The 26,973-nt window shown below is 32.3% G+C and overlaps 1 protein-coding gene across 1 annotated transcript; it reads right to left on the reverse strand.

Moving 5' to 3' along the window:
* Positions 1 to 596: 596 nt before the first annotated feature.
* Positions 597 to 22,248, reverse strand: LOC137933459 (alpha-amylase 2-like). Its single transcript, XM_068777416.1, has 9 exons — positions 22,071 to 22,248; positions 18,168 to 18,325; positions 14,700 to 14,871; positions 11,428 to 11,543; positions 7,616 to 7,805; positions 5,542 to 5,715; positions 3,637 to 3,768; positions 1,806 to 2,006; positions 597 to 782 (listed from the first exon to the last, which is right to left on the reverse strand). Exons 1-9 carry the CDS (start codon positions 22,230 to 22,232, stop codon positions 597 to 599), a joined length of 1,491 nt encoding a protein of 496 aa, XP_068633517.1. The 5' UTR covers positions 22,233 to 22,248.
* Positions 22,249 to 26,973: the final 4,725 nt, after the last annotated feature.

The following is a 26,973-nucleotide window of genomic DNA, read 5'->3' on the forward strand; positions in this document are numbered from 1 at the left end:
CTGAAAGGAAAGAAATATATGTTAATAATTATATCATTCTGTGTAATTAGGGCTGAGAACAGATGGGCGCTGGAACTTTAAGGTTCTGAAGTATAGAGTGATTGATAGACGACCTTCTTAAATTTATCAGAAGAGCGGATTCAACGCTTTAAAACCAGTTCAATTAGAAATCTATAAGGCAAGCTCTATAAGGTAGAACAAATGATAGCGACGATGATGATCCACTCATAAGATGGACAAGCGAGCCCAGATGAAAGAGGCTAAAGGCAAGCCGCGTCCCACCGTCGTTCTACAGTTGAAATGATGATAAAAATAGCTGTTCAATAAATACAACGAAATTATATCGTAATAAAAATATATATAAACATACATATAAACATAACATTGTATTTATTATTTGTTGTACATGTGTAACATAACTCCTGAAGATGCCCCGTGGAGGGGTGAAACACGTGTTGAGTGATTTAGCGGTGGTAGTTGTGTAATTCGCATTGTTTCCCGCATACGCATTTGTCAGCGGGCTAGCGGGCGGTGTACTTACTTTGTTGCACAACTGCCACTGCATGTGCGGAAGTGGCTAAATATTGGTTCTTTTCTTACTTATTATCTATTGTTATTACCTCCTCTCCAATATGGATCGCTAAATGCATGTCCTCCGCACTGTTCGAGATATAAATATCAGCTATTCCATTTTCTTTAACTAAGATTTTATTTCCTGTACAACCATTGAATTGTTTTTTTCCCGTGATTACATCGCAGTATTCCCCTTGCGGTAGACCGGTCTGAAAGTTGAGATACAAACTTCTAATGGATAATAACAAATCATAATTTTATAATTGTTTATTTATAACTTTACATTATTTTTGAGTGGTGGTGTAAATTCACCTTTAAATATAGAACAATAACGAATATCTTTATCATAAAAGGCAAGTTTTTTTGGATTGAACAATTTAATTTATTACTTGAAATCTTATAGCAGTTTATAAACGCAAAAGATTTTTAATGTAGTTTTTATTTGTTCAACAAAACCAAATGGGTCAATACTCGAATCGTTAAAATCTAATATATCGTCATTTGAAATTAGCTCTGACATAGTACAAAATTTAATTATTAAACTTGTTCTAGGAAAGGGATGCAGACGTTACACTTTAGCCTATAGACTTTATATTTAATAAATTTTATTTAATAATAAAATTAGATAATAATTATACAACTCGGTTATGATAACTTATAAGCGTATGCTTACAATTCTTTTAAATTTATCAGACTCTAGTTCATGAAATGTTACTAATCACATAAAAAAATTATTGTTACTATTAAAATAACCGTTAGTATAGACGAACCGGTGGCAAATGAGGCCGAAAGGTTCTCGAGTAGCAAACAAGAGACGGTGGATGCAGCGTGGGCAGACCATCCACTAGGCGAACAGGAGACGTAGTAAATGTCGCAGGAAGTCCCTGGATACAGGCATCACCAGACCGATACTCATGGTGACCCTTGAGGAAGGCGTGTGCCTTGCAGTAGGCTTCTATCAGATGACACGATATCTATGTCTACTATAGACAAAAGGCAAATAATGGCACAAAACAATAATGTCACCTTTGTCTATAAATTTAAACAATGCAGTAGTTTTCTATTCAAAGAAAAAAAAGTTTTTTATTCTCGTATATTGATACAAAGAGAATATTCGTTGTTGTATTTATTATTTTGGCAATGAATGTAGCGAGATTTATTCGCATCGTCGCAAAAAGGAAACTTGAACTTGGCGATGAATCAAACGTGAAATAGAATGAATAGAAGCTCACCTTTAGCGTCACGTTCATTGGATATGTCTCGGCATTGAAAGCAATAAATCCCCTGTCGCCTCGGCTGAAAGCAATCTGACAGTTTCCGTTGTCCCACCAGTTATTCACCGCAGTGTCTCTTACCGCGTTTCTAAAGCCAACCATTTGGTAGATTTGACGCCATCGATGCTCGCATACCCAACCACCGCCGCAAGTATCGTCCTTAATTTTATTTTATACATTTACACTAAATCTGCATAACATTACTAACGTAATATATTATTAGAAACGAATCACCAAATGTGTTACTACACAAGACTTGAAAGCTTAAACAATTCAATTATTTTACTAGAAAGGTTTTATAGAGAGGAAAAAAGAAAAACTTTTGAAGATAATAGTAAAATCGACTACTTTTTTATACAAAGTAAATTTAAAAAAAACCACTTGAACTGGTCCCAAGCTAATAAATCTTTGACAACCAATAAAAAAAGGCATAACAGGATATCAATTATTAGTTATACCAATTAATATTATTTATTAACGATGGTAAGAAATGGAATAATCATAGTTTTTAAAATATGTTATTTCATTTGTAAGAATCTCCAGATAATGACATGTTACCATCATCATCGGACCTTTGCAGTGTCAAAGAAAATTTAATTAAGTATAGTAATATAAATAAAGTTTTCTGTTCATGAAATTGGCTTATCTGAATTCAGTTAATTTGAGCTCATGTTTTGAAGAACTCAAATTGACAATCGATCAATCTAGAAACGGTACGGACTTATTTATTTATTTACACTTTTTGTACACCATAGACAAAAACTAAAAAAATGACTTATCTCATATAGAGGTATAAGAGGCGGTCTTATAGCTCGAGACGATCTTTACCAGACAAACTTTGAATGGAGATGAGAGACATGAAGGAGGGGGATATTTAGGGTATACATACAAATATAAACATTATTATACACATATACGTGGAAAACCTTTTACATGAGAACAAATAAACAACAGATGCTACACAATATCCTATTTTACAGGGCCTAATACCAGAAAGTGCACAATTCATTATTTTTACATATTAGATCTCATTGATAAATAATAACGAGATAAGGATTTGTCTATAAATGTTATGTTATATTACTATATTACTATATTATATTATATTATATTATATTATATTATATTATATTATATTATATTATATTATATTATATTATATTATATTATATTATATTATATTATATTATATTATATTATATTATATTATATTATATTATATTATATTATATTATATTATATTATATTGCTACGTCGACTTGATACAACTATGATGTTTGTCGCGGGTGGGGTCCTTAAACTCCCAAATCAGACAATCCAAAAGAGAAAAGCTGGAGATACTATGGATAAAAATGTCGGAGATTCTCACAATAGCACAGAGGACTATTCCAGGGGATTTTAGTAAGTAAGAACGGTGTAAGACCAAATTTTCCTCCCAGAGGCATGGTATCTCAAACACCCGAGATGATGTATCCTCAAAACCTAAGCGATGGTATAGCGTAGCCGTTTCTTTAAACATCATTCTTGTGGTGAATAATGCTTAAAGATTAGTTTAACCAAAAATTTTTTTGTTATCCTGTAACATCAACCAAGTTCTTGACTCTTAAGTCACGCTTAAATAAATTGAGTAGATATAATAAAAATTACCATAAAAATTTAAAGATATTACATTAATCTTCGTAATATAAAAAATCTGTAAATGAATTGCGTCAGACTGTTTAAGCTGTTGAAACAAAAGAGTAAAATTATTATTCATTCGTTTAACAAAGTTAAGAAATGTCCCTCTAACCTTGTTAATGGTCGGCGAAATGATGTTTTCATTGTCGTCATTAGGCGGTCCCTGTTCTCTGGTGTCGAAAATATAGCTGCTCATAATGCGGGGCTCGCCGTAAGGGTGGGCTAGAATGAAAGCTATTGCTGCCTGTTAACAAAATCACGATTGAACTTTATATAAATTTATAATAAATATTAAATTTCTTCTTCAGACTCATAAAGGATTCTAACTGTTGTAAATTGTAACTTTGACGATTCTTTATTAAATATTCAATACCATAGATATTTTAAAACAACTTGATGTTCAGAACCTGCCTTAGATTTTTACGTATAAAAAGACTGATAAAATATAGATATTTTCAGACAAACAACTGATTTAATTCTATTTTTTATTATGTTGAAATTTACGTGGCTTGATTGAGTTAACTTTGAAATACATTGGTTACTTATTAATACGAAAGGTTAACCATAGATTTCTATAGACTACATGGATTGTATTGAATGATTCTAAATGTGGAGAAAAGAAAAATAAATTATGATAAAATGAAAATATATCCTATGTTATGGGCACCAAAATCACTTCAAATAATTCTATCACCTTAATTTACAATACACAAAAGATAACACAAATTTAAAAGTAAAAAAGGACATAAAGAAGTATTATATTTTGTGTAAGTGTATTTGTGTAAATGTACAAGTGCAAAAATATTTAAAAATTTTAATTAAAGTTTAAGGATTCAATTCTCAAGGGTAAGTTGCATTATTTGCTGCCAATCAACTCACTATATAAATGTATAGAAAACACAATTTTTGATATGTATTACGTATAGAACCTGATAAACACACATAAAATAAATAAATGAATTATGTAAAGTAAAAGAACTAGATCATCACAGGTCAAAATGGGCGATGATTGCCTACCATTTTTTTAAGTTATATTATATTATTGGGTGTATAGTTCGTATGAGAGGCGGCAAGTAGTTTCTTATGTAACGTGTATTGTATATTGAACAACGAAATTAATATACCTGGAAGCTTAGTTTATACGTGACTGGTACAGTAAAATTAAACTTAAACACGTAACAAGAGCAACGATGCTTTTACAAGATTAAGGCAGTGCGGAAGCTTCTGGCTGTGTAACATGAATGCAATCGAACTATTGATTTCATTTAGCTAAGGACTGAAATAAGCAGAGCAGACTATAAGTGGCGTAAACAGAGAGCCTTGTAGTGCCTCTCTAAAGAAGTAACGTATAATATCTTCGATTTGCTTAAAGAAGCGTATATTGTGTTCGACTTGCATCAAAAGAAGTAGCACAAATTGTTCGATTAGAAAAGGAAAGTATATTGTATTGGATTTAGTATAGGAGAACTAGAATATAATGTATTTGACTCTTTACAAAAGAAATAAGGTATATTGTATACGATTTGCTAAAACTAGCAAAAATTATACACGTTACTTTTCTTTTATCAAATAGAACATGTTATATTTGCTAAAAGAAAAATAGCGTATGTCGTGATTAAATAGCTACAAAAGGAGTATGTACAGTGTGTTCAATGTGCTATTAAAGAATAAGCGCATACTGTATTTCCTTTGGTAAAAGAGTAGTAGCGTATATTGTATCCGATCTGTTAAAAAAGTAGCGTATGATGTGTTTGATTTGCTGAAGTAAAAATAGCAAACATTGTAATCTATTAGCTACCAAAAAGTAGCGTATATTGTGAACGTATAGCTACTAAAGAATTAGCGTAATATGTGTTCGATTTTATACAAATCAAGTAGCATATATTGTGATAAATGTGATACAAAGGAAGTAGTGTACGATGTATTCTATTAGTTAAAAAAGTAACGTATATCATGTTCGCTTTGCTACTAAAGAAGTATAATTTGATCGATTTGCTAAAAGATCTAAGAGCTTTACCTTATAAGATTTAGATTCCTTATAAGTCAAGACGTCACTACTACGTTGAGTATCGTGATTATCAATAAAAGTTAAAGCGGTGTCGCTCGGTGACAGGCCCCACTGCTCCCCCCACGACACCAGCCATTTCAGCGCATTATGACCCCGATAAACGTTCTTCAGTTCTGTGCCTACCTAAAATTTAATGGTTTATTGTAACACATAGAATAACATTTATATATTCAAACGAAATGTACTGATGCCTATATTTTTTATCGATTTAATAAAAAATCTTTTTTAGTGTTTTTATTGAACAGTGTAAATTTTACTACGAATAATCATTACGTATAAATAATAGGATCACCATCATTTCAGCCACAGAACGTCCACAGCTGGACACTGGCCTCCCTCATAGATTTTACATAGGACCATAAAAGCTACCTGCTCCCATAGTCTTAACCATTATCAGCACGTCAGCCGTCAGACTCCCACTGCAAGGTATAGGCCCCTACTAATGATCACTACTATATCCAGTCTTGCACTACCCGTATTTGATTCCCAGAATATAATGTATATCGCCTTATACATTTATGTATATTTAGAAACGTAACTCGTAATAAATATGAACGTCTTAATGTCATCATAAGTAGGTATATATATTTTTCTGTGAAATCAAAGAAAAGTAAAATCACAGTCCATAACAATAATAAAAACATGGTAAAATTGACTGCATCTTCGAGAGTATATAAATGATTACAGGTCTCATATATCACTTTCTAATTGATGGATGGTATCTTCAAATACTGATTTCGAATTAGCGTGAATGTACGATAGCTGTAGGTCAGTGACATTTGTGCTTATTATAATGTAAATCTATGACTCGGTGATTACATTGAAATATACATTTAAACTGATAATACCGCACAGTGAATGCGAAATCGTAAATATTCTTTTACTTCCTTCCTTAAAGAAAAGTAGGGGCAAAAGGTATGACAACAAAATCTCTGCATAACCTAAAGGATTGAGACGTGTAAAAAACGAACATCAGCTCATTTGTTGAACGGGCTTCTGAAGGAGCCTTAATAGTATTAATAATTTAGTTCAGTAGACAGAAATGTCACAAGATAAACAGGTAGCATATTGCCACTGGAGCCTTAAGATTCGGGAATGAAGACCACCGACCAACAAGCACAATATTAAACTTCCACCCACATGATGAACAAAAGATCATATTAAGATCATCGGAAAACTATATCGGAGGACTATGTCCAGCAATAGATGTCCTACGACTGAAAAGCTGATGATGGTGAGGAGTCTAGTAGGTGATGGCACTGAGCACAATACTCGGTCTCTCTCACTACGGTGTTATAGAACACGGAACACCGGAACACGCACGGTAAATCAATGGAATACTGAGAAGTTACGAAACCGTTGAATTGGAAAGTAAATCACTTCGAGATCAGGTAGGCTCTTTCAGTTATTAATGTCCGTATTAAATCAATTATTTATAAGAAATATTCTTTAGAGCGTTCTGTAAGACATTGAAAAGGCTGTTTACACGCTAGGAAACGATCCATAACGATATTTATGTAAACTACTTTAAAATTTTATTCTAATGGCATCACTTCTCGGATCGTTAAATGCGCAAAAGATGGAACGAATGTGCACAAATATGGATTTTTGATGTTTCGCGAGCTTTTACTCAACTAACATATTTAAGCTTTCAGCATGTTACAAATTTGATCTCGTAATTCGTCTTAAAATATTTGCTACCTAATAATAATAACTATTTATTCTTTTTTTTAAAAGAAGTGTTTTACAAACAGAAAAACATTTATAAAACAAACATTTTTTTGACTAAAGACAAGAAAACATGATGCATGAAACATGGCTGAGACTGCATACACCCGAACAGGGGTCCAAATTAAAGGAAACAAATACTAAGAATACTATCTTTGAGAAAACACTGGAGGCGATTTTTAGTGCAACATTATTTAATTATTAAGATTTATAAATAAATGGCTTCATTCTTTCGGTTAAAGTGTATAAACTTCAATAAAAGACTTCACTATATAGTAACTATAAAAATATTTACCCTGAACTCTGTGACGTCACCTAAGGGTGTATATTCATTCGGTTTAATAGGTTCATTTCCGTAATAAATTACTTCTTGATAAATATATGGTTTTGTGTTTGGAGGAAAACCAAAATCGGTATTTAAATGATGGAGATGTTTATAAATCTCTCGCAGGTCGTTTGGCCACATGTGTTTCGCAGCATCTATTCTGAAAAAAACTCAATGTAATGTAATGTCAGGTGGTAGATAAAATAATAATAATTTTTATTGCATTTTTTCGTAATTTCAAAATTTCAAATTTTCAAATAGTGCGTGCCTATAATCCATAATTATATTATATAGGAAGATACCTCATATTAATTTATCACACAATAATTGTGCACGTAAGTCCATTTTTATACTGTATCTTATCGTGCTCTTATTTCTGTGGTTCAATAACTCGTAAACTGAAAATTACACATACACGCACACAAACACACTTGTAAACATTCTCGCACACTCATATCATTGTCATCATCATCTCAGCTGTAAGACGTCCACTGCATGGCGTAGGCTTTTTCATACATTTCTAATGAAAACCCGTCGTAAAAGGTTTTCAAATAAAAAAGGAATTTTAAATTAGAATAAAGGCCTCTGTCTGTACACTACAAAGTATTTTTGTGATCATCATAATCATCAGCATTATTTCAACAATAGGTCGTCCAAGGATAATGTTTTGATTTAGGCATTCCCTATAGATTTAAAATACGGCCGGTAGAAAGGGGTCAGCATCTAGTGTCTTCCATCGACCTTAACGTGATTGTGTGTCCACCTTATGGGTAGAGGTTTTATGCTGTGCTTGCCGTGCCGTCTGTGTCTCTATCCAATAACCTTAAGGCTCCAGCAGCCATATTTTCTGCGCGCTACGTCACATACTCAATGCCACTTCAGCTTGCCAATCCGTTGGGCTATATCGATTACCATTATACATCTACGAATCTCATTCCATGGTTCGATGAGCACTGTGACCTTTCTAATAAAGCTCAGAGTGATCAGCGATGATAAATACGTAATGTATACTAACATAAAAACACTTTATTAATATTAATTAATGTTTGTTTCTGCATTTTTACCTCCTTTGAAGTTTTAATTTTTCTTCTAGTAATTTTTGAAAATAAATCCGAGGTTGGCCGCTGTTTCCTATGAATTGTAGTTTACATAGCAACTATCGAACATGTTTATTTCCGTGTTCATTTTTATCTCTATTATTATAATATAGTTATATATATATATATATATATATACCTGTTACATTGAAATTTAACCAGTTAAGTTTTTTGGAATCGTGGGTCTCAATAACGTAATAATATGTATAAGATAAGATGACATAAAATTTCAAAGGTAAGATTTACATAAGTATTTGTGAATAAAGTTTTACTATGAAAGGGATGTGATTTGAATATCCAACGCGTTGTGGAAAGACGTTGTCAGAATAATAACGTATTCAGACTTTTATTGGCAGTCTTAGCTTGAGAATATTTCTCCTATACGTCTACACTATCACAAACTTGTGAGTTCGTAACTTACTGAATAAACCACTTGAAGAGTTAGTATTTATTTTTACTTATATTTTGTGTTTTACCATAATAATGCAAGTTCTAATTCTTTTCGAAGTTTACTCGGACATCTTGAACCTTTCACCTCTAGTTCTACGAACGCGTTTCATAACTGTTATTATTAAATTATTATATATATTACATAAATTACATTTTTCGATTACTATTTGATTTTATATTGACTAGATGACATTTATGCAATGCTATTAAATGTCATACGTGATCGAATAAGGAAAGGGGATACCTGTAGACAAAGTAACCGATTAGGCCAGCAGATTGACCACTTAAGATTTTAGTGGGTAACCCACAGCGTATAGAACAGGTGTCCGCTGTCGACGCCTTATGGTTCGGATTGGAGATCATGGTCCGGTAAGCTTGGCTTAAGACACTCACCCATAAAGAAGACAGATGACCTTACGTATTTAGTCACACTTTTTGTACAAAGTAGACTATGAATAAAGGAAAAAAGAAACAATTCATATGGTACAAGACGCGGAGTTATCGCTCAAGGCGAACTCTATCAGATAACTCTTGGATGGAGATGTAAGACATGAAGGCAGTTTAGGATGTACGGTAAGACCTTGTTAAGGATGCTGTGTGATGCCATTTCAAATCGTCCCAATTTGAAATCAATGAGGTAGTCCATGTTCAGCTGTGGACATTCTCTGTTTGAAACGTTGATAATGATTATAAAAATAGTTAATTGTTGCGATATGCTGCCTATACTTCTAATATTTTTCACCATCAAATGCTATTTGAGTCTGTCTTGTGTGTGGACAAAGTTCTACAAGTTCTACAATCTCTTGCCGGTCTGTGTTCTCCAGTCAAGAACTATTTTACGTAAAAATACTACGTCTAAATTTATGCTCTGTGATATACTTTAAATCTAAATAAGGGACTGTATTATTTCAAGTAACAACATTAAACACGCCTGACATAGTACAGAAACGTTATTATACAGAAGTAATAATTACTTAGCTTAATTTTGTTAGCAACTGTTTACCCAAGCCCGTGTGCTTGCAACATCGAGGGAAATTAGTTCAGTCAAATACTCGGGAATCTTGTTAACTACTACAGGGTGACCATGATTTAATAATAACTAGAGGACCTGTTCGTTTAACTTATGTTAAACAAAGGCATTTTTCAACAGTAAAATTTCTATTCAAGTTTTATAAACAATGTCTAGTTTCATTTTAAAAAGAAAATATAGTTAATATTTATATAAAAGAAACGTAAAGTGGTGACTTTATTTGGGTAGAACAAAGGACGTTAAAATTTGAATAAGTTAGTGAAGACATGTGTAATGATTTGATAAAATTAACTTTGAAATTTGAATAATTACGCCTACATACTAATTTAAATGGTTATATAAAGCCTTCTTCTATTAGAAGAAAATTAATCAATTTTGTCTACAAAATTGTGACAACGCATTTACAGTATAAATAATACGGCTGTTGCTGCTATGTTAGCCAGTACTTTTAAATTAAAATTTTGTGTTATACAAATTATAACTTCGTCGTCACCATCTTTTAGCCGAAGCACGTCTATTACTGGACATGGGCATCCTGTATGTATTTGTGCGACTCTTGTACTACTCTTTCTTGGTAACACAGGCATATTAGAACAATAATAATTGCTTCCTAAATTTCTATTATTTACATCCTCATTTTTCTTCCATTTTAATGCCAATTATTCTTTCTTATTTTATTCCTCGCATATTCTTTCATTCCTTTTTATTCTTTGTTCCGTTACACCTCACTTCACTTTCGTCGCCTTCCCTCACAGAATTTTACAGGTAATGAAAGTAAGGTAGGTAATAAAGTGAAACAGAAAATGTATTATTATCTGTTTCAGTTTTTTTTTTTTATTAATGTCTACTTTTTATTACCTTAATATTCTTAGTATTAGCACGAATCCAGAATGTTTAAGTCCAACGGCTATTTAGCGAGCTATATAGCCTGCGCGCTGCCAGTTCAACCAGCCAATCCGTGAAACTACTTCGATTACTCTCGTTAGTCTAATGATCTCTTGACAATGAGGCATGAAGTGAGTTATTAGGTCTCAACCTTTATGATATAATAAGTGTCCACATAATACCAAATCCTCGAATTTTATGGTAACGCCAATAAGAATTGGCTTAGTGAATTACGCTACGTGTCACGTTTCTAGTGAGAACACAATGGATTCATATAACTTAACAGAAATAGAACTTAACAACGGCATACGTAGAAGTACCTTATTCCAGCGACTCCAAGTTTAATTAAGTTATTGCAGTAGCGTATTATACGTTGACGCACGTAGTTTATTGTTTGATTCAAATCTTTAAGTCCCTCTAGTTGACAATTACGAACCTGCAAAACAATCACAAAATATTGTATTTTTTTATTTATTAATTGGCTTTAATTAATTATAGGTGGAATAGATTTAAAGATGTGAAATGCTCCAGATTTTACACCTATTTATAATCACCCTGCATAAAGTAATCACTCTAAAACTCTATCCGAATACAAAAGGTCAATAACTTCTGTTAGTACAAACTCTGCAGATACATATAGTAAACAATAACTTTGAATGTGTGTAATTTGAACTTCTAAAACGATTTTCTGAAACCAATTAATTTCGAAAAGCGAACAAAATATGTTTATAGACAACAATGAACTGTATATACACTTCATGCCTTTTTATTTTACATTCACAATCAATCACCCTGTCAATGAAAGATGGCCTAAATTTATAGTATATTAAGTACGACTTTAATATACAAAAGCAATACTCAAAACACCATTTAAACTAAGGTAAAAAGGGGTTAATTCTTTTGAAGCTCACATAAATGTTATATATAAAATAAATAGAAATGGATACCATGTATTAAGTTTAGATTCGATACACTATACTAATGATATGTGTTATTATTATGTTAAATATAATATAAAATGAATCATATATATTTTAATAAAATGCCGCAAAACATTACCATATTACAAAATTCAAAGTTCAAATTAAATTGACGGAAAAAGCTCATATTAAAAGCGAATATTTAAATGACAGAAATCCTTGGCTATGATGTCGCTTGATTGTTTCAATTTCATTTATGCTATATCTAATGTATAAATTTGTGTTAAAGTTAATAAAAGTTGTGTTGTTGTGGAGTTTTTTCCTGTTATTTATTCATACCTTGCGAAGTATAGTAGAGTGATAATAATATATAAAAAATATATGTTATAAGTTGAGTAACTTATTTTTTATTTTTGTTATTCGTGTCAGATATCAAAAATGTCAATAATAAGTCAGTAAATGAATGCTCTCTATCCGCAACTACATGGCGACACTTAACGAGAGAACGATGAGAGAGTTAAGAGAGTCACGATTTAAACGTTTACTATAAACTACGGTGTGATAAATAAAATAAAAGACTGTGCATTCAACCATTTTCTTTTGAACGACTGACTGACGATCCCACATATATATAGGTAGTGGTAACAAACAAATACAAACATACAAATAATGCATAATGCACATTAATAAATAAAATATATATATGTATATATGTGGAGACAAAAATCGAAAGAAAAAAGTCTTTTATATAAATTAAATTAGCTCCACACGTGAACTACTAAGCAGGTTGCGTGCGCTTAAGCCTTAAGCTAAACTACATACCTTCCACAATCAATTGGGACAATAGATAGTAGTCAAAATACATCATTACATCATGAAATCTTTAGAGTTCATATTATATTTAAATTGTCAAACATAACGTAATAAAAGTAATAAAGATGGTGATTATCGATTTGTTGGAATTATTTATTGTTGAGCAAGCAGAAGTAAAGTGCGTAATACCGACATAAACGGCAAATACAGGCAAAGAAACATCGTTCCCTTTTATACTTTGTCATGATAAAAATTTTATTACAAGCAACCCGAGTTATTGTCTAAATTTCACACAAAAACAATTAGCTCATTTTTGCCGCAAGTCGCGACTAAAGTTTTTTCGACCTCGCTCGCGATATCGCTCGCCGGACTGTTTAAACTTTGTCAAGTATTCCACAGTTCCATAATAATGTAATCGTTGACAGTGTTGACTTAATGTTCTTGTGTGTTAGGAAAACATTTTTATAGTTCCACGTATAATGTTCTTTACTTTCGTGCAAGGTCGTAAAGCTTGCATTATTTGAATCGACCTCGGTATAAATTTAAAAGAATTATTTCGCAATGTTTTAAACGAATAGCTTTTATGATTTTACATGAAATTTTAATGATCAGTTAGTTACAATATGACTCAATGTTTGATGAAAATAACTGGTAACTTGACTTAAAATTTGACAATTCACATATAAAATTATATAATCTAGCAATATGAGGTATCGGTACCAAGAAATTGTGTTATATATGTGGAAAAGCAATGGACATGACTAAACACTTGTTAGCAAGTTGTAAAATACTCCTGGACTGCCACACGCGTCACCACGAGTAGTAAAGGCACAACGAACTAAAGATCCGTCAATTTCGTAAAAGAAGACTCCAAAACAGAAGGTACAACGAAAACCTTACTCTATCCTGAAACCAGCTCCTGATTAAAAACTTATTATAAAGACGTCCTGAGGATATGGCAGTGACGTCTTCTAGAGCAGACTTATTTCTTCTAGTCCATTTAGCATCCACAAAAAATGTAAATAAAGTACGAACGAAGCGTATATACAAATATATATATATATATATATATATATATATATATATATATATATATATATATATATATATATATATATATATGTATATATGTATATATATAAATATATATATATATATAAAGAGAGATACAGAGAGATAAAGAGAGAGAGAATTATTGTCTATTTTTATACATATGACAAAAATAGCAATGTACAATAGACTAGAAGAAGAAAGTATTGCTAAATAAAGACATGTATACCATACATATACCATTCTCAAGGCTCATAAATAGAAATACACAATTATCATTCAATAAATTTTAGAAGTTCGAACAAAAGCCACCAAAAAAATAGCGAAGGAATTGCTGAAACGAAACTATTAAAGAATGAATATTATCAAAACGATGTAAATGTTAAAAATTAAACGTACTTTATTAGAGCATAGGAAACACAACAACACTTGTATAATACAATGAAAATTGTGAATATGTGTGACTTATTAATGTTAATTTTATTAAAGGAAAAAACCAGTGATTACCATCTTCACCATCATTTCAGCCGCAGGACATCCACTGCTGGGCATAGACCTCCTCTACACATTTCCACCAGTGCCGAAAACAATATTTCTTTCAGTTAGTAATAATAATTTTAGTTGGCGAAAATATTTGTATGTATTATATTATTAATTTTAAATACTTTATATTTATCTCTTCATGTTCTTGTGCACGCCTATAATTGAGGCAAAAGAAAAATCACGAGTATTAAAAATTGTTATACTTATTGCTCATTTTGAAACATATCATGATGACGATTCTTAAATAAATAAATTAATTAACACACCTGATTAACATCGTTATAACTATGAATAGTGCAGTGTGGAGAGTGAAAATGTTCCCGGGTATATGGTACTCCAGGGTAGTAATAGTTGGCGAAATCAGCTGTGCTGCCGCCAGTTCCCGTGTTGCTCTTGTCGTCAGCGGTCATGTGGTTTATTACGACGTCAGCATAGATTCTAAAATACATAAAAGAACATTTTTGTAGATCACAGAACGTAGGTGTTTTAATTATATAAGACGTGGAACTCAATTGTTTAAAGGACAGATTTGAGTGTAAAGAAAGCTAGCCTTATACCTGAATTTGATTGTCAGTTCGACTTGACCTCGCATTCCGCCAACATTGCGAAAATGAAGCACCGCAGTCTCGTTTGCGTATATTGTTAAAAACGGATTACAATATACACGAACCTTAGATAATTGTTAGTTTGATATTTATTGGTTAAAATCGTCGCGTGGGCAGCGCTAGATGTTTTATAAATAATTATGTAATTTTAGTGTTCGCTTAAGCATTTTATATTAATGACGTATGGGGTTGTTGGTATAAAAGCTATAAAGAGATGTATGGCTAAATTGCTGTCAATTTTTATGTAGTACACCCTGTCCAAAAATCAGTAAAAAGCGTTTTTCAAATTCAGTTTACTACAGATTAAAATTTTCATTTAGATGCCATTAACGTTTCAAAGTGATCACTTTGTGCAGGGTGATTAAAAAAGGTTACAAAGTACTAACTTCTTTTTTTGTCGTATGAGTTATATTTTCAACTCTTTAAAGCTTTTTGTAAAAGCTGTTACTTCAGACGGTGCTAATAGAAGGCGCGGCGTTGACTAACGATAATCTTGTTCTATCGTTTGATACGATACGAGGAGTGGTCATTTAGTTAATAAACAACAACATAATATATATGCATCACATTATTTTTCTTAGATAGCGATTCCCTACCTGTATTACATTTATGCGAAAACTTTCATCCCTCGTAGTACGTGAAAGTTTACATTTTTATTTTTTTTATTTTAATTACACGTGCTTATAATATAAAATGATAATATGAAGTTTAAGCATTAATTTAGAAAATGTTTGAGCTACCAATTATAAGCACGAGGTTAAAACAACAACAATAATGCGGTTATTAATGAAATATGGGAGAGAGATATTACAATAATTTATTCTAACGAAATTCTAAACATCGGGACGGAATTTAATCAAGCAGACAATTTCGACCATTGCGACGAAAACATTGAACAGTATCAACGAATGTGTCAGTGTCCCGACTACATTCGTAGACTAATTTACACATTCGTGATATTGGAAAGTAGGAGCCAAAACAGATCTTTTACCAAACTTTTACTAATATTAATATTTTGCAATAATTGTAGTCTATTTTTCCATTAATAAACTAATATAAGAATGTCGTATCCAGTATCGCGACGCTTGTGGATGAAGCGAGCTACAACGGGGTTCTGTTCCGCAACTTCGGACGTAGGTCGAAATGGTCTTAAATCGAATTTCATACAAAAATAAATTTTAAATACATATACATATACCTATATGAGTTTTATTTCTGATTTTAATCTTTAAAGGTTTTTTTGTGAGGCATTTAATTAGTTACAAAATAAGTATATCATCTGTGCTATTGATTTTTGTAAGAGCCTTTAATTTTTATAAACAAATCAAAAAAAAATTACTGGGGTGGGCAGAAGACAGAAAAATATTAAGTTTTTCTACAACAATTTATTGGTACAAGGTACATATCAAAGTGAAAATTAACTATAGAATAAAAATTAAAAGATTTTTAAGAATATGTACAAAATTATTCAAATACACACAATTGAAATGTTTTATTAAGAAAAAAGAATTATAAAGGTTGGTAAGCACTGCTCTAAGGCATCGAATTAAAAACTAAAGATATAATAGTAATAATAGATGACGAAGGAAAGTCATTGACAATGTCTTTAGAAATTTTAATACAGTAGAGTTACTGTATTGGCTGGCCACATACAACGTACCAGTGACGGTATATAGAAGGATTGAAAATGGGATGAAGAGACACAGACGGAAATCAACTAAACAGTTTTGCACATGTCACTCATATTTAAAATTTACAGTTCTAGAATTTGTACATTTCCTGGCGTAATATTGTTTTACTGTGTTTGAACAATGACTATTCTATGTTAATCACACAGTTTATCTGCCGGAAATCAAACTTGACTACCGATCGTTGTAACCACTGCGATACTGTGATCTATATTTATTTATATTTATAGCACATAACTATTACCATCAGTTAGTGACAGCTTTCGATACATTCTAGAACAAATTAATCCATTATTAATTACAAACGATAAAGCAATAGTAATTTCATTAACAGATTAAAAATGCATTTCAATAATTATCAAAAAAAATCAGATTTTTACGATACGTACAGCTTTACTCTTATCGGAACTAAAAACAAAATACTATCAATTACAATTTGATAACTTTAATACGTTCTGGCATATTCGGCGTGAGACTTTTAAAATAATAATGATTATTATTTGATATCGGATATTGAGGGGTATTTTTTTAAAATAGAAGAGTGGGAATATTTAAAATCGACAAGACGAGAGGAATGCCATGTCCATCAAAGTTGAAGACAATTATATACCGGAACAAACCTTCCAGCTTTAAGTCCAACTTAGAGAGAGATCACTGGCCAAATCCACTCGAATGGGCAACATTCGAGAAGCTTGAAATATTTCTCGCCCAAAAGTCGATGGTCTTTGACCAATGTGTGTTACCAGTGATGTCATACGGCTTCGAGACGTAGTCCCTTACGGCGAGACTCGTAAGAAGGTCACCCAGAGAGCAATGGAGAGCGCTACGCTCGGTGTTTCGCTGCTAACTCTAATCAGAAATGAGGTGTTCCGCAGAAAAACAAAGTTCACTGACCTAGCTCGAAAAATTTCTCATCTGAAGTAGCAGTGGGCGGGCACATTGCTCGTGCGACCGATGGCCGTTGTGACCAAAAGTTTCTCGTGTGACGACCACGAGCCACCTAGTGGGGTGAACCGACGGCATAGGTAAAGTTGTGGTAAGTAACTCAATGCGGGCAGCACAGGGCTGATCATCGTGACGATTTTGGAGGAGACCTATACCTTGCAGTGTACGTCTATTGGATGATAACAAGTAGCAGAAGAATTAACCATTTAACAGGCTGTTTTATATTTATTTCACTAAATATATATAATAGACAGGTTTTCATAGTTAAGACCATTGAGAAATACTTTAGATACCAAAATATAAAAGTCGTAGTTTGAATCCAGGGCTTCTGGATTATTAAAGATTTGACCGTGGTACGCACAACCTATTGTCTGCCGGGGATAAAGCCCGCGCTGAGATTATAGACATCATTTCTTAACCACCGAGTTACTGTTAACAACTATTAAGTACAGCTGCACCTATTAAATTAGACAATATAAAAGAACGATTTACTTACCTAACACCGACATTATTACATCTAGTCGTCATGTTTAAAAAGTCATCTCGATTCCCAGATCTAGTTATCAGCTTGTAGGACATGACCTGATAACGTTCAAACCAAGTCCTCTTACCATTGTTCAAATGGATTACGGCATTTTCCGAAGGCGGTGAAATCTGTTAGAATTTTAGGAATTGTTTATCGACATTATTAATAAAGGTTTAATAATAATTTAGATAAACGATAAAAAAATAAAGATAATTAAGGTTTTTTCACATTTTTGAACTACATGTGTTCAGATATTTGATTAAATAGTAACTCTGTTACTCTTTCTCACATGATTTATTGTCCAAATAGGAAAAGAAGAGTTTTTGTACGTTCCCCTGTCTTAGGTAGGCAGGGACGATATATAATATATGTTCTCAGTAAGTCTTTTGTTGACTTTTTTAATTTAATTCTTATCTTTTATCCTTCACATTATCTTTTACACTTTCATTCTTTTATTTGTCACATTTTCATAAATTCCTTTCCGTCCTTTATTTTACTTACTTACGTCACCTTCTTTACTTCACCTTTACCTCCAGAGTACTACTTTCGCGTTTTTTATTTTTCATTAATTTACTTTGGTTTATTAAAATATTTTACATCACAATTTTTTAATTTAAATTTTTAAATACTTGCAAGTTATATTATTGTAGAAAATACAGGTTTGCTATACTCTAATTTATTAATTTTACCCTTTTCACGATTTGCTAAATGGCGGGCTTAATGCACTCAGGCATTACCAGTCAACCCAAAGTGGTACAGAGATAATCAGTAGACAGGTGTGTTAATAGAAACTTAACTAAAACATAAGTCAATGAATTACAAAAACATTTGCTACATGTACTCGGTAAATATTACATTTATTTTATAATTTCTTATAAATACATAATGTGTGTCATAGCATTATTAGAGACAGTTTCGACGATTCTTTTGTGAATAGGTTTCGAACCTCCTTTTTGAATTGCTGGCTCTCTTATTCCGAGGAGAATTTCTTTCCAAAGTAGAACGCTTTGGACAGTAAATGAAGAAGGAGCGAAGTCAGATGTGTGAGATGAATAAAAGACACTTATAATAAAAAACTTTTTAGTTGTTAGGTATTTTCTTTTACAAGAACAACAACAGTAAACCTCTATGTGAAAACGTTTTGTTATTAGTAAATACAATATTACTTATTTGAGTATATTTAAAGTCGATACTCGTTGTCAGTGTATTCCAGAAATATTCCTTTTTTTAATATTAAAGACGAATTTTAAAAAGACAACTTAAACAGTGTTGCTCTTTGAACAAAGAAATGTCATTAAAAGTTTATTTATTCTAAATATTGTTTCCTTCACAACATATATCAAATAACTTTTAATTGGGAATTCCCGTAGCTTACCCTTGAATGGTGCTATTATAGAATTGTTCTAGTTTATATCAAATTTAGGTCTTCTTGCATTATTCTTATGACATATACACGTCAAAACTATTAACTTATCTGTGTGGTTCATAATATAAACAAATTTCCATACTTTAATAAACTTACACCGTTTATTACCATACCAATAATACGTACCATTTTCCTGAATCTTTAATTTCAAATTACAAATTTTTCAACGACATTTATCATCCGTTAAATAAATATACTTTAAACTGAGTGTTGTTTCAAACTATAGACGTCTACTGCAAGGCGTGCCCTAAGATATTTATTAGAAGGTAACACATAATCGCCTTGAAAGACGGGTTAGCGATCGCAGTGTGGTATTATGGTTCGCAAAGGACTTTGCTCCCAATCCCCTGGATTCTTGTTTGTGAGCAGTAGAAATCCTTACAATTAATAATATATAAGATTGTATCCCGAGAACTGAACCCGCGACCTAGAATCGCATGTCAGTCTTTTCTCCTCGAACTACCGCTGCTCAACTAATGTATGCATATCTAAATGTATATAAAATTCGCCAAATGTGTCAATTGGGTTAATACTAAACGCATAACTCAAGAACTGCTCGGCCAATCCGGCGATTTATTTTTTTTATATTTCCTTTTTAATACGATGGGCCAGTAATTTTTGACTATTCGAAGTGTATTGAAGAAAATAGTTAAGTATAGGAAAATTGCAGAAGGAGGGCGCGGATAGGAAAGATAAAGAATACCAAAGCATCAGGAGCCGGACGTGGACGTCGAAGGAGGTTTTACCTCGCCCTCTACGAACCAACATTACAAGGCTTTGGCAGCAGATCGCGAGTGATCGCGCATATACCCCAATGCCGCAGTAGTTCACTATCTAATTTTGATAGCGTCTTTATTATAACGGGAGGGAAGCTCTAGCTGTATCCTAAGATGTTGAGCCACTACGCCAATACCGTTGAAACTACGGTAGAATGTGAAAGTATTCCTGTAGTATAACACAGCATTCCAGCATAACCCTTCGAGACAAAGTAAAGCTAGTAACTGATGAAATATTTAATTCTATTATACAGGATGTTCGAATATTCATGTAAAAGCTTTAAAGGAATGAATCTATAGCCCATTTGACAACAAAATTCTTGGAAGCTTGTTCTTCTACTTCCAATTACTTTGCATAAAGTGATAACTAGGAAATTCAATTTGAATGGGCCCAATCAAATAACTTCTAACATTACAGTCCACAGATATTTAACAATAATTAATTCTAATATGTAGTAATCTGAATTCTGATAACGCTTTTTACTATATTATCATTACGTTATTTGTTATTTGAGAACATTTATTTTAGAATAGTGTGTAGCATACATTAATTAACAGCAAATGTAGTATACATTTACTCTTTTAAAACTTTTACACCTATAATCTGTGTAAATATACACAAAAATAAAAATCATTATTTACTCGTGTAGTTTCAATTAAGCATATTTTATAAAACGCTGTCCTTTTTTTTCTTTCAACACCACACCAAACACTCCCGGAAATTAAAAGTATATATTTCGAGTACGTCCATTAGCGCGACGTTAAATAATTAACACTTTAATGGTCATGACATGGATATTATTTATGGATATTATTTTTAATTACTTACCTAAATTTACGCAAACCCATAAATCATTAAACGATAGTTGATGACAAGAACTAATTTTAATCAATCCTGTCTATATTGATATTACCTAATTAATACACGTTCACATAAAATAGAAATTTTTTAGAACTTAATAAAATAATTTTAAAAAGTAGATTGGTAAGACCTCATACGATCATTTACTTATATGTACAATTATATAAATAAAAATTAAACGTTCAATTTTTGTCTCGAAGAGCAACTTCTACTACTACTCAAGTACAGCTAAACCAATAGGGCTATTTTTTCATATGATTGTTAATTTATGAATAAAGTTATGTAGAGAAAAAAAATACGAGCGAATAGTTAAAAGTTTTATATTATTATATATTATTTCAGGTGTTTTGATCTTATTTATTTATTTCCTTCCTTATTTAAGAAGAAAATGTCTTCTCTTTATGATTTTATTTACTTAACTTACCTGCGTTAATTTATTTTTTTTTTCAGCCGATTGACGCAAACTACAAGCATCCTCCAAAGATCGAGTTAAGTATTACAACGGAAATATAATAATATTATAATTGTTAATACCCAAATACTAAATAAGTTCTCCATTGAACTAAAGAAAATAACTGCAGTGTAAGAGAAATAACTTATATATAACTTTTTTTGTAAATATTATTAAAACGATAAATCTTTGAATAAAGTGATGAGCCATAAAGATGTTAACATGTTTATTTATCCTATTGAACTGCAACGGATCAATTGCACTACCAAACCAGAAGTCTGTTGGGAAAGCTAGATTTAATTACTTTAATGTAGATAATTCATAAATAAAATGCGTAGTAAATTATTTTGAACTATACCTGGACACCACCATATCCCTTCGGCGCTAGAAACCTTTCGCATTCATCAGCGATGTCTTTCCATTTCCATTCGAATAAATGAACTATAGTAGTACGATTTTGTAACTGATTTGTTCTTTCGTGATGGTTAGAGCAACTTTTCTCGACAATAACAATAATCATCAATATATTTAGGAGCATCGTTCTGGAAATCAAGAACATATTTATTTATACTTTTGAATTATAGAATAAACGGTGATAGAATTAGACCTTAGAAAAATTAATTCGAATGCTCACAACAGAAGACAAAAAGTTCCCATAAATCAACGTCAAGCTAAAATTGGATGACAGGTCAGAAAATTTATTGAAAAATCTATATCTATTACGCTTTTTCCTATTATTATGGCTATAAATATTTCCCTTTATATTTTTTACTTTCATATTACCACGAATAATACCACAAAAGTTCTTAAGGCTCTGCAGTGAAGACCGGCAAGCGCAGCGTGGAGCATCAAACTACAAGGATGACATGTAAAGGTTGTCGGAAGACGTTAGATACAGGTCGCATCCAAACAGTGCCGTTAGAAATCTCTGAAGGAGGCCTATGTCCGATTGTGGACGTATTACGGCTTAAATGATGATGATGAAACTACAACCAAAAAGACGAATTTGATTGTAAAAGTACTCAAAATTAATATAACAACCAAATTTATCCCACCTCGTTGAAAATATTAACTAGGTAACTTACCTTTAAAAAAGAAAATAATTTCCAACGCGGCAGGTAGGAATATGTAATCTATCACCAGATATGAACTTGACGTTGATTTATGAGACACTCTCTAAGGACTAAAAACAAATTTTCAATAAGAGAAGACGCAACATGCAAATCCATCGTGTAGCTTTGCAACTACCGTTCCTTTTCAGCCCGTGTAAGCCTTTTTATATAATGCAAGGAATTTCCGACATCGATGTCACAAACGCGTTTGATATTTTTTTTTCTCGTTAAAGAAATATACCCATTTTCTGCAGAGATTCCGGCCGAAAATATTTTTAACCCGGTTTCCTTTTTTGCATACACGAACACGTTCCGTGAGATATTTCACGGTGAGCTCAAATAGAATACAAAAACCACAAACGTAGCCCTCGTTTGTGGTTTTACCTCAGACGAGAGGGCTTATATGTCTATTTAAAATCTTATAAACACGAAAAAGATTTACGAAGAAAAGCCGTGTTATATTTTGAGTATAAAGCTGTTTTATTATAATGTACATTTATTTATTTAGATATTCTTACAACTTTTAATATTTTACATTAAAAATACGACACATACACACTGCTTGAGTATAAAGTTGCACAACCAATTACAACCAAATACAATAGCAAAAACCAAACTGGAAACAAACATAGCAAGCAGCAATTACGCTGCCCAATCTCACATAACTTTCAATGGCTCAAACAAACTCTAATTAGTTTAAGAGTTTGTTTAAGAAAGTAATTATTTACTACATACCATTACGCTTATATATTATTAGCTTATAAGCTATTTTTGAGAACTTCGTGTATGAATATATTCTTCCTGTACAAATATTTGCTCAGAGGTTTCATAAAACCTCAACATACTTTTTCGAAGCTTTTCAAAATGGAAGACACAACTGTCGAATATTCTAGAAAGAAGTGTAGCTGAAGTTTCTTCCGCCAGTTCTTCATCTACCACAAAGGCCTTTCAAGGTAATAGTAACGTCAGTGATGCAATAGCAATTGACCAAGTCGAGGTTTAGCACACTCGGGGGCCCTTGGGTCGGAATCCTAACCGCGTATTGAGTGACAGTCCAAGTTGAGGTTACTGCATAAAGCGCATGCCTAAACCATGAGAGTACAGTGGAATATTGAACCGGTAATATTCCATGTAATATAATATCCGGTACAAATGTGTCCTCAAGGTAAGTTACGTTTAAGTTAAAGTGAAGAGCCTTCTACGCTCTGTCCCCTCAAGCCCGTGGAATCTTGAAATGCCACTAAGGTAACAGTGTAAAACCAGAGAGGAAAAAACTTGACTGAAGGTTAAACTGTATCCTAAATGTATGTGTTTACATACACACACACATATATAGGCTACTTATATTCCTATGATTTGTTGCTTTTGGGGTACCATGGGTTATAAAGGAAATCAACTTGATACACAATTTCGAATATTGCAACTAAAACGACGTATAGAATTGATATAGCAATATTCCTATATAGTAGGAGCAATATTCCTATATAGCAATATTCCTAAGATATACGCCTATTTCAGTAGCTTTAGCAATACCTCACAATCTTCACTTTTAATATTAACGAGTACATTATCAGAGATCTTTTCTTTCGCATCGTTAAAGTCAAAATAGCTTTATTTTATAAAATTATTACAACCATCTATAATCGAAATATTAAAATTAAGTTTATGTTAGTTCGTATCGCACTACTTATATGAAAGTACTAACAATTAACTCAATAGGTTTGTAATTATTTTTTTTTTTGGATGATTTGATTTCTTTTTTAAATTCAGAACTATGAAATTTCTAACATTTTTATCCTGAACATTGTCTGAAATAGAGTAATATGCTATTTGGAAGAGCCTGTAAAGTTTGTATTATATAATCTACACAGAATTACACTATGTCACACTATATTTACGTATACGATAGTGTAACAATCACACCAGATAATGCACACCTATCGCATAGCTGTTAACAGACGGCACCCTTCAAGTGAAGTACTACCTTTCAGCAACCTACTAGTAGAGTCTACTTTGATATACGACGCGTCCTTCAAGAACGCCGCCGCAACGGACGATGCGGCGAACAGAACACCTTATTGACAAACGTAGCCATAACAAAAAGCTTGCTATTTAATGCAACACATGACTGTTGGAACACTTTATAAAAGTATTCTTACGAGATGGATAAAAAGTCACGTCTTTTTGTCAAAACAATCATTCCATATGACATGAGGTTTAATTCACATACCAGTGTTTCATTTCAATTTGAATAATGGACTTCTCTATTCCTTAAATTCTTCTGTTTAGCGGTCCCAAAGATAAAAACAGTTTATAAAAATAATGGAATACATAAATATATTATTGAAGCAGTAAAGAAAATAGGAATCCATCGTTATTTTCACTTACTTGTTTGACGAAGTAATCCTCCGTTCGACAAGTAAACAGTCAAGCGTTAAATCGAATTCACAAAGCGAAAAGTCGAATAACGTCAAAATTATTACAAAACCCACATATATACGTTTATCTGTTTTACATTCACGAATATTTTTACACTTATATATTGAATCTATACACTATTATAATAACAGATAATAATTATTACATATACGTTCTAAATTACTGAAGGAAAAACACCCAAAAGCAAGTAAATAATTAACAGTGCGTGTGTTAAAAGTGAGTTTGAACAACGTTTTCTTAGATAACCTCTCGACCGCTCCGGTTAACCTCATTGACAATCGTAAAACAATTAAAGTGAAATGCATATTAAAGATTAAACAATATTTTTTAGCGAAACATAAGAATCAGAACTAATTGGTCTATATTTATGGCTTATTTTTGAGGAAGTGCAAGTGGAAGTGACAGTAAGCAAGCCACATAGCGCGCAGAACTGATGGCCGCTGGTGCTTTAAAGTTCTGGAGTGGAGAGTACACACAAGGTGAACTCAGAACCTTATGAAGACGCTGTAGGCAGGCAGATTCTAACCGATGTTCCTTATTTCTTTTTATGGCCCCTGTTGCTTAGGTCTTCTCGCACATTCCCCTGTCTTCGGTTTGTAAGAACAGTATGTTCATGATAAATTTTTCACAATTTATTTTATTTTTGTCCTCATATTTTATTTACACAGTACTTTCCGCACATCTTTATTTTATTCGTAACATCTTATATTATTTCTTTTCATGCTTCATTTTCTTTTCTTACATTGTATTCCTTACTTTGCCTTCACCTCCAGAATACTACTTTTACATTTCTTTTACTTTTCTTTAATTTTACATTCAATCGGTGTTATGATAAATATGTTACAAGGGTCTATGTGCAACTATCCATAGCATTATCAATATCGAAAAGACAACATTGTAGCTCCGAGTGTCATCTACTTTGTGCGCTGTGATGAGCCTACTGCCACTTTTACTTGTCCCTGCTATGGGCTACGTCAGTAACTTTCTCTTTACGAATCTCATACTTGATTCGGTCTTGTAGAGAATTCCCTAGCCTATCCATGGCTCGTTGAGTGACTATGGCTTTTATAAATATAAACGCTACCTAATAGAGATAAAGGGTTTTAGTTTGGAGACCACGGATCCATTGGTCTCACCAGTCCATCCAACTCTGGACTGGTAAGTCACCGGTCACACCGGTGGACTCACCAGTTCAACCACAAGATGGACAGACGAACATGTTAAAATTTTTGAAAGACATTGGATGCAGGCATCATCATTCCAACCGGTCCTTCAGGAATTTTCTGAAGGCGGCCTGTGAGCAAATGTGGACATCCTTTAGCTGAAATGATAATGGTGTGTTCTATTCAAATTTCCTTAACAGTTATTGTTTCGAAATAAATTCAGAGTAACGGAAAGACAATTCTTGTTCCAGTAAATATTTGTAAAGCGACGTCAATCGAGTGTACTACAGCCAATCGCACTGTCACTTACAGGTCGTTTTGTTATTGCGTAATATTGGCATTGAATCGCCTCTTTGTTGTCATTTATACAAAATATTCTGTTCGTACATAAGGTACACATTTACAGATTGCGTTTATAAAAATAAGATTCGACGGAAGACAGATCGACGGATTTTTAATTTACATTTAATTATAAACACAATACAACATTTATATTTTGATAATACTTTCATAAATGCAATCCATATCCCATTATTAGTACTTCTTC

This window comes from Battus philenor, unplaced genomic scaffold (assembly GCF_028537555.1).
Source record: "Battus philenor isolate CCGP_79_NKW_IND1 unplaced genomic scaffold, ilBatPhil1.0.hap1 SCAF_13, whole genome shotgun sequence".
NCBI lineage: Eukaryota > Metazoa > Arthropoda > Insecta > Lepidoptera > Papilionidae > Battus > Battus philenor.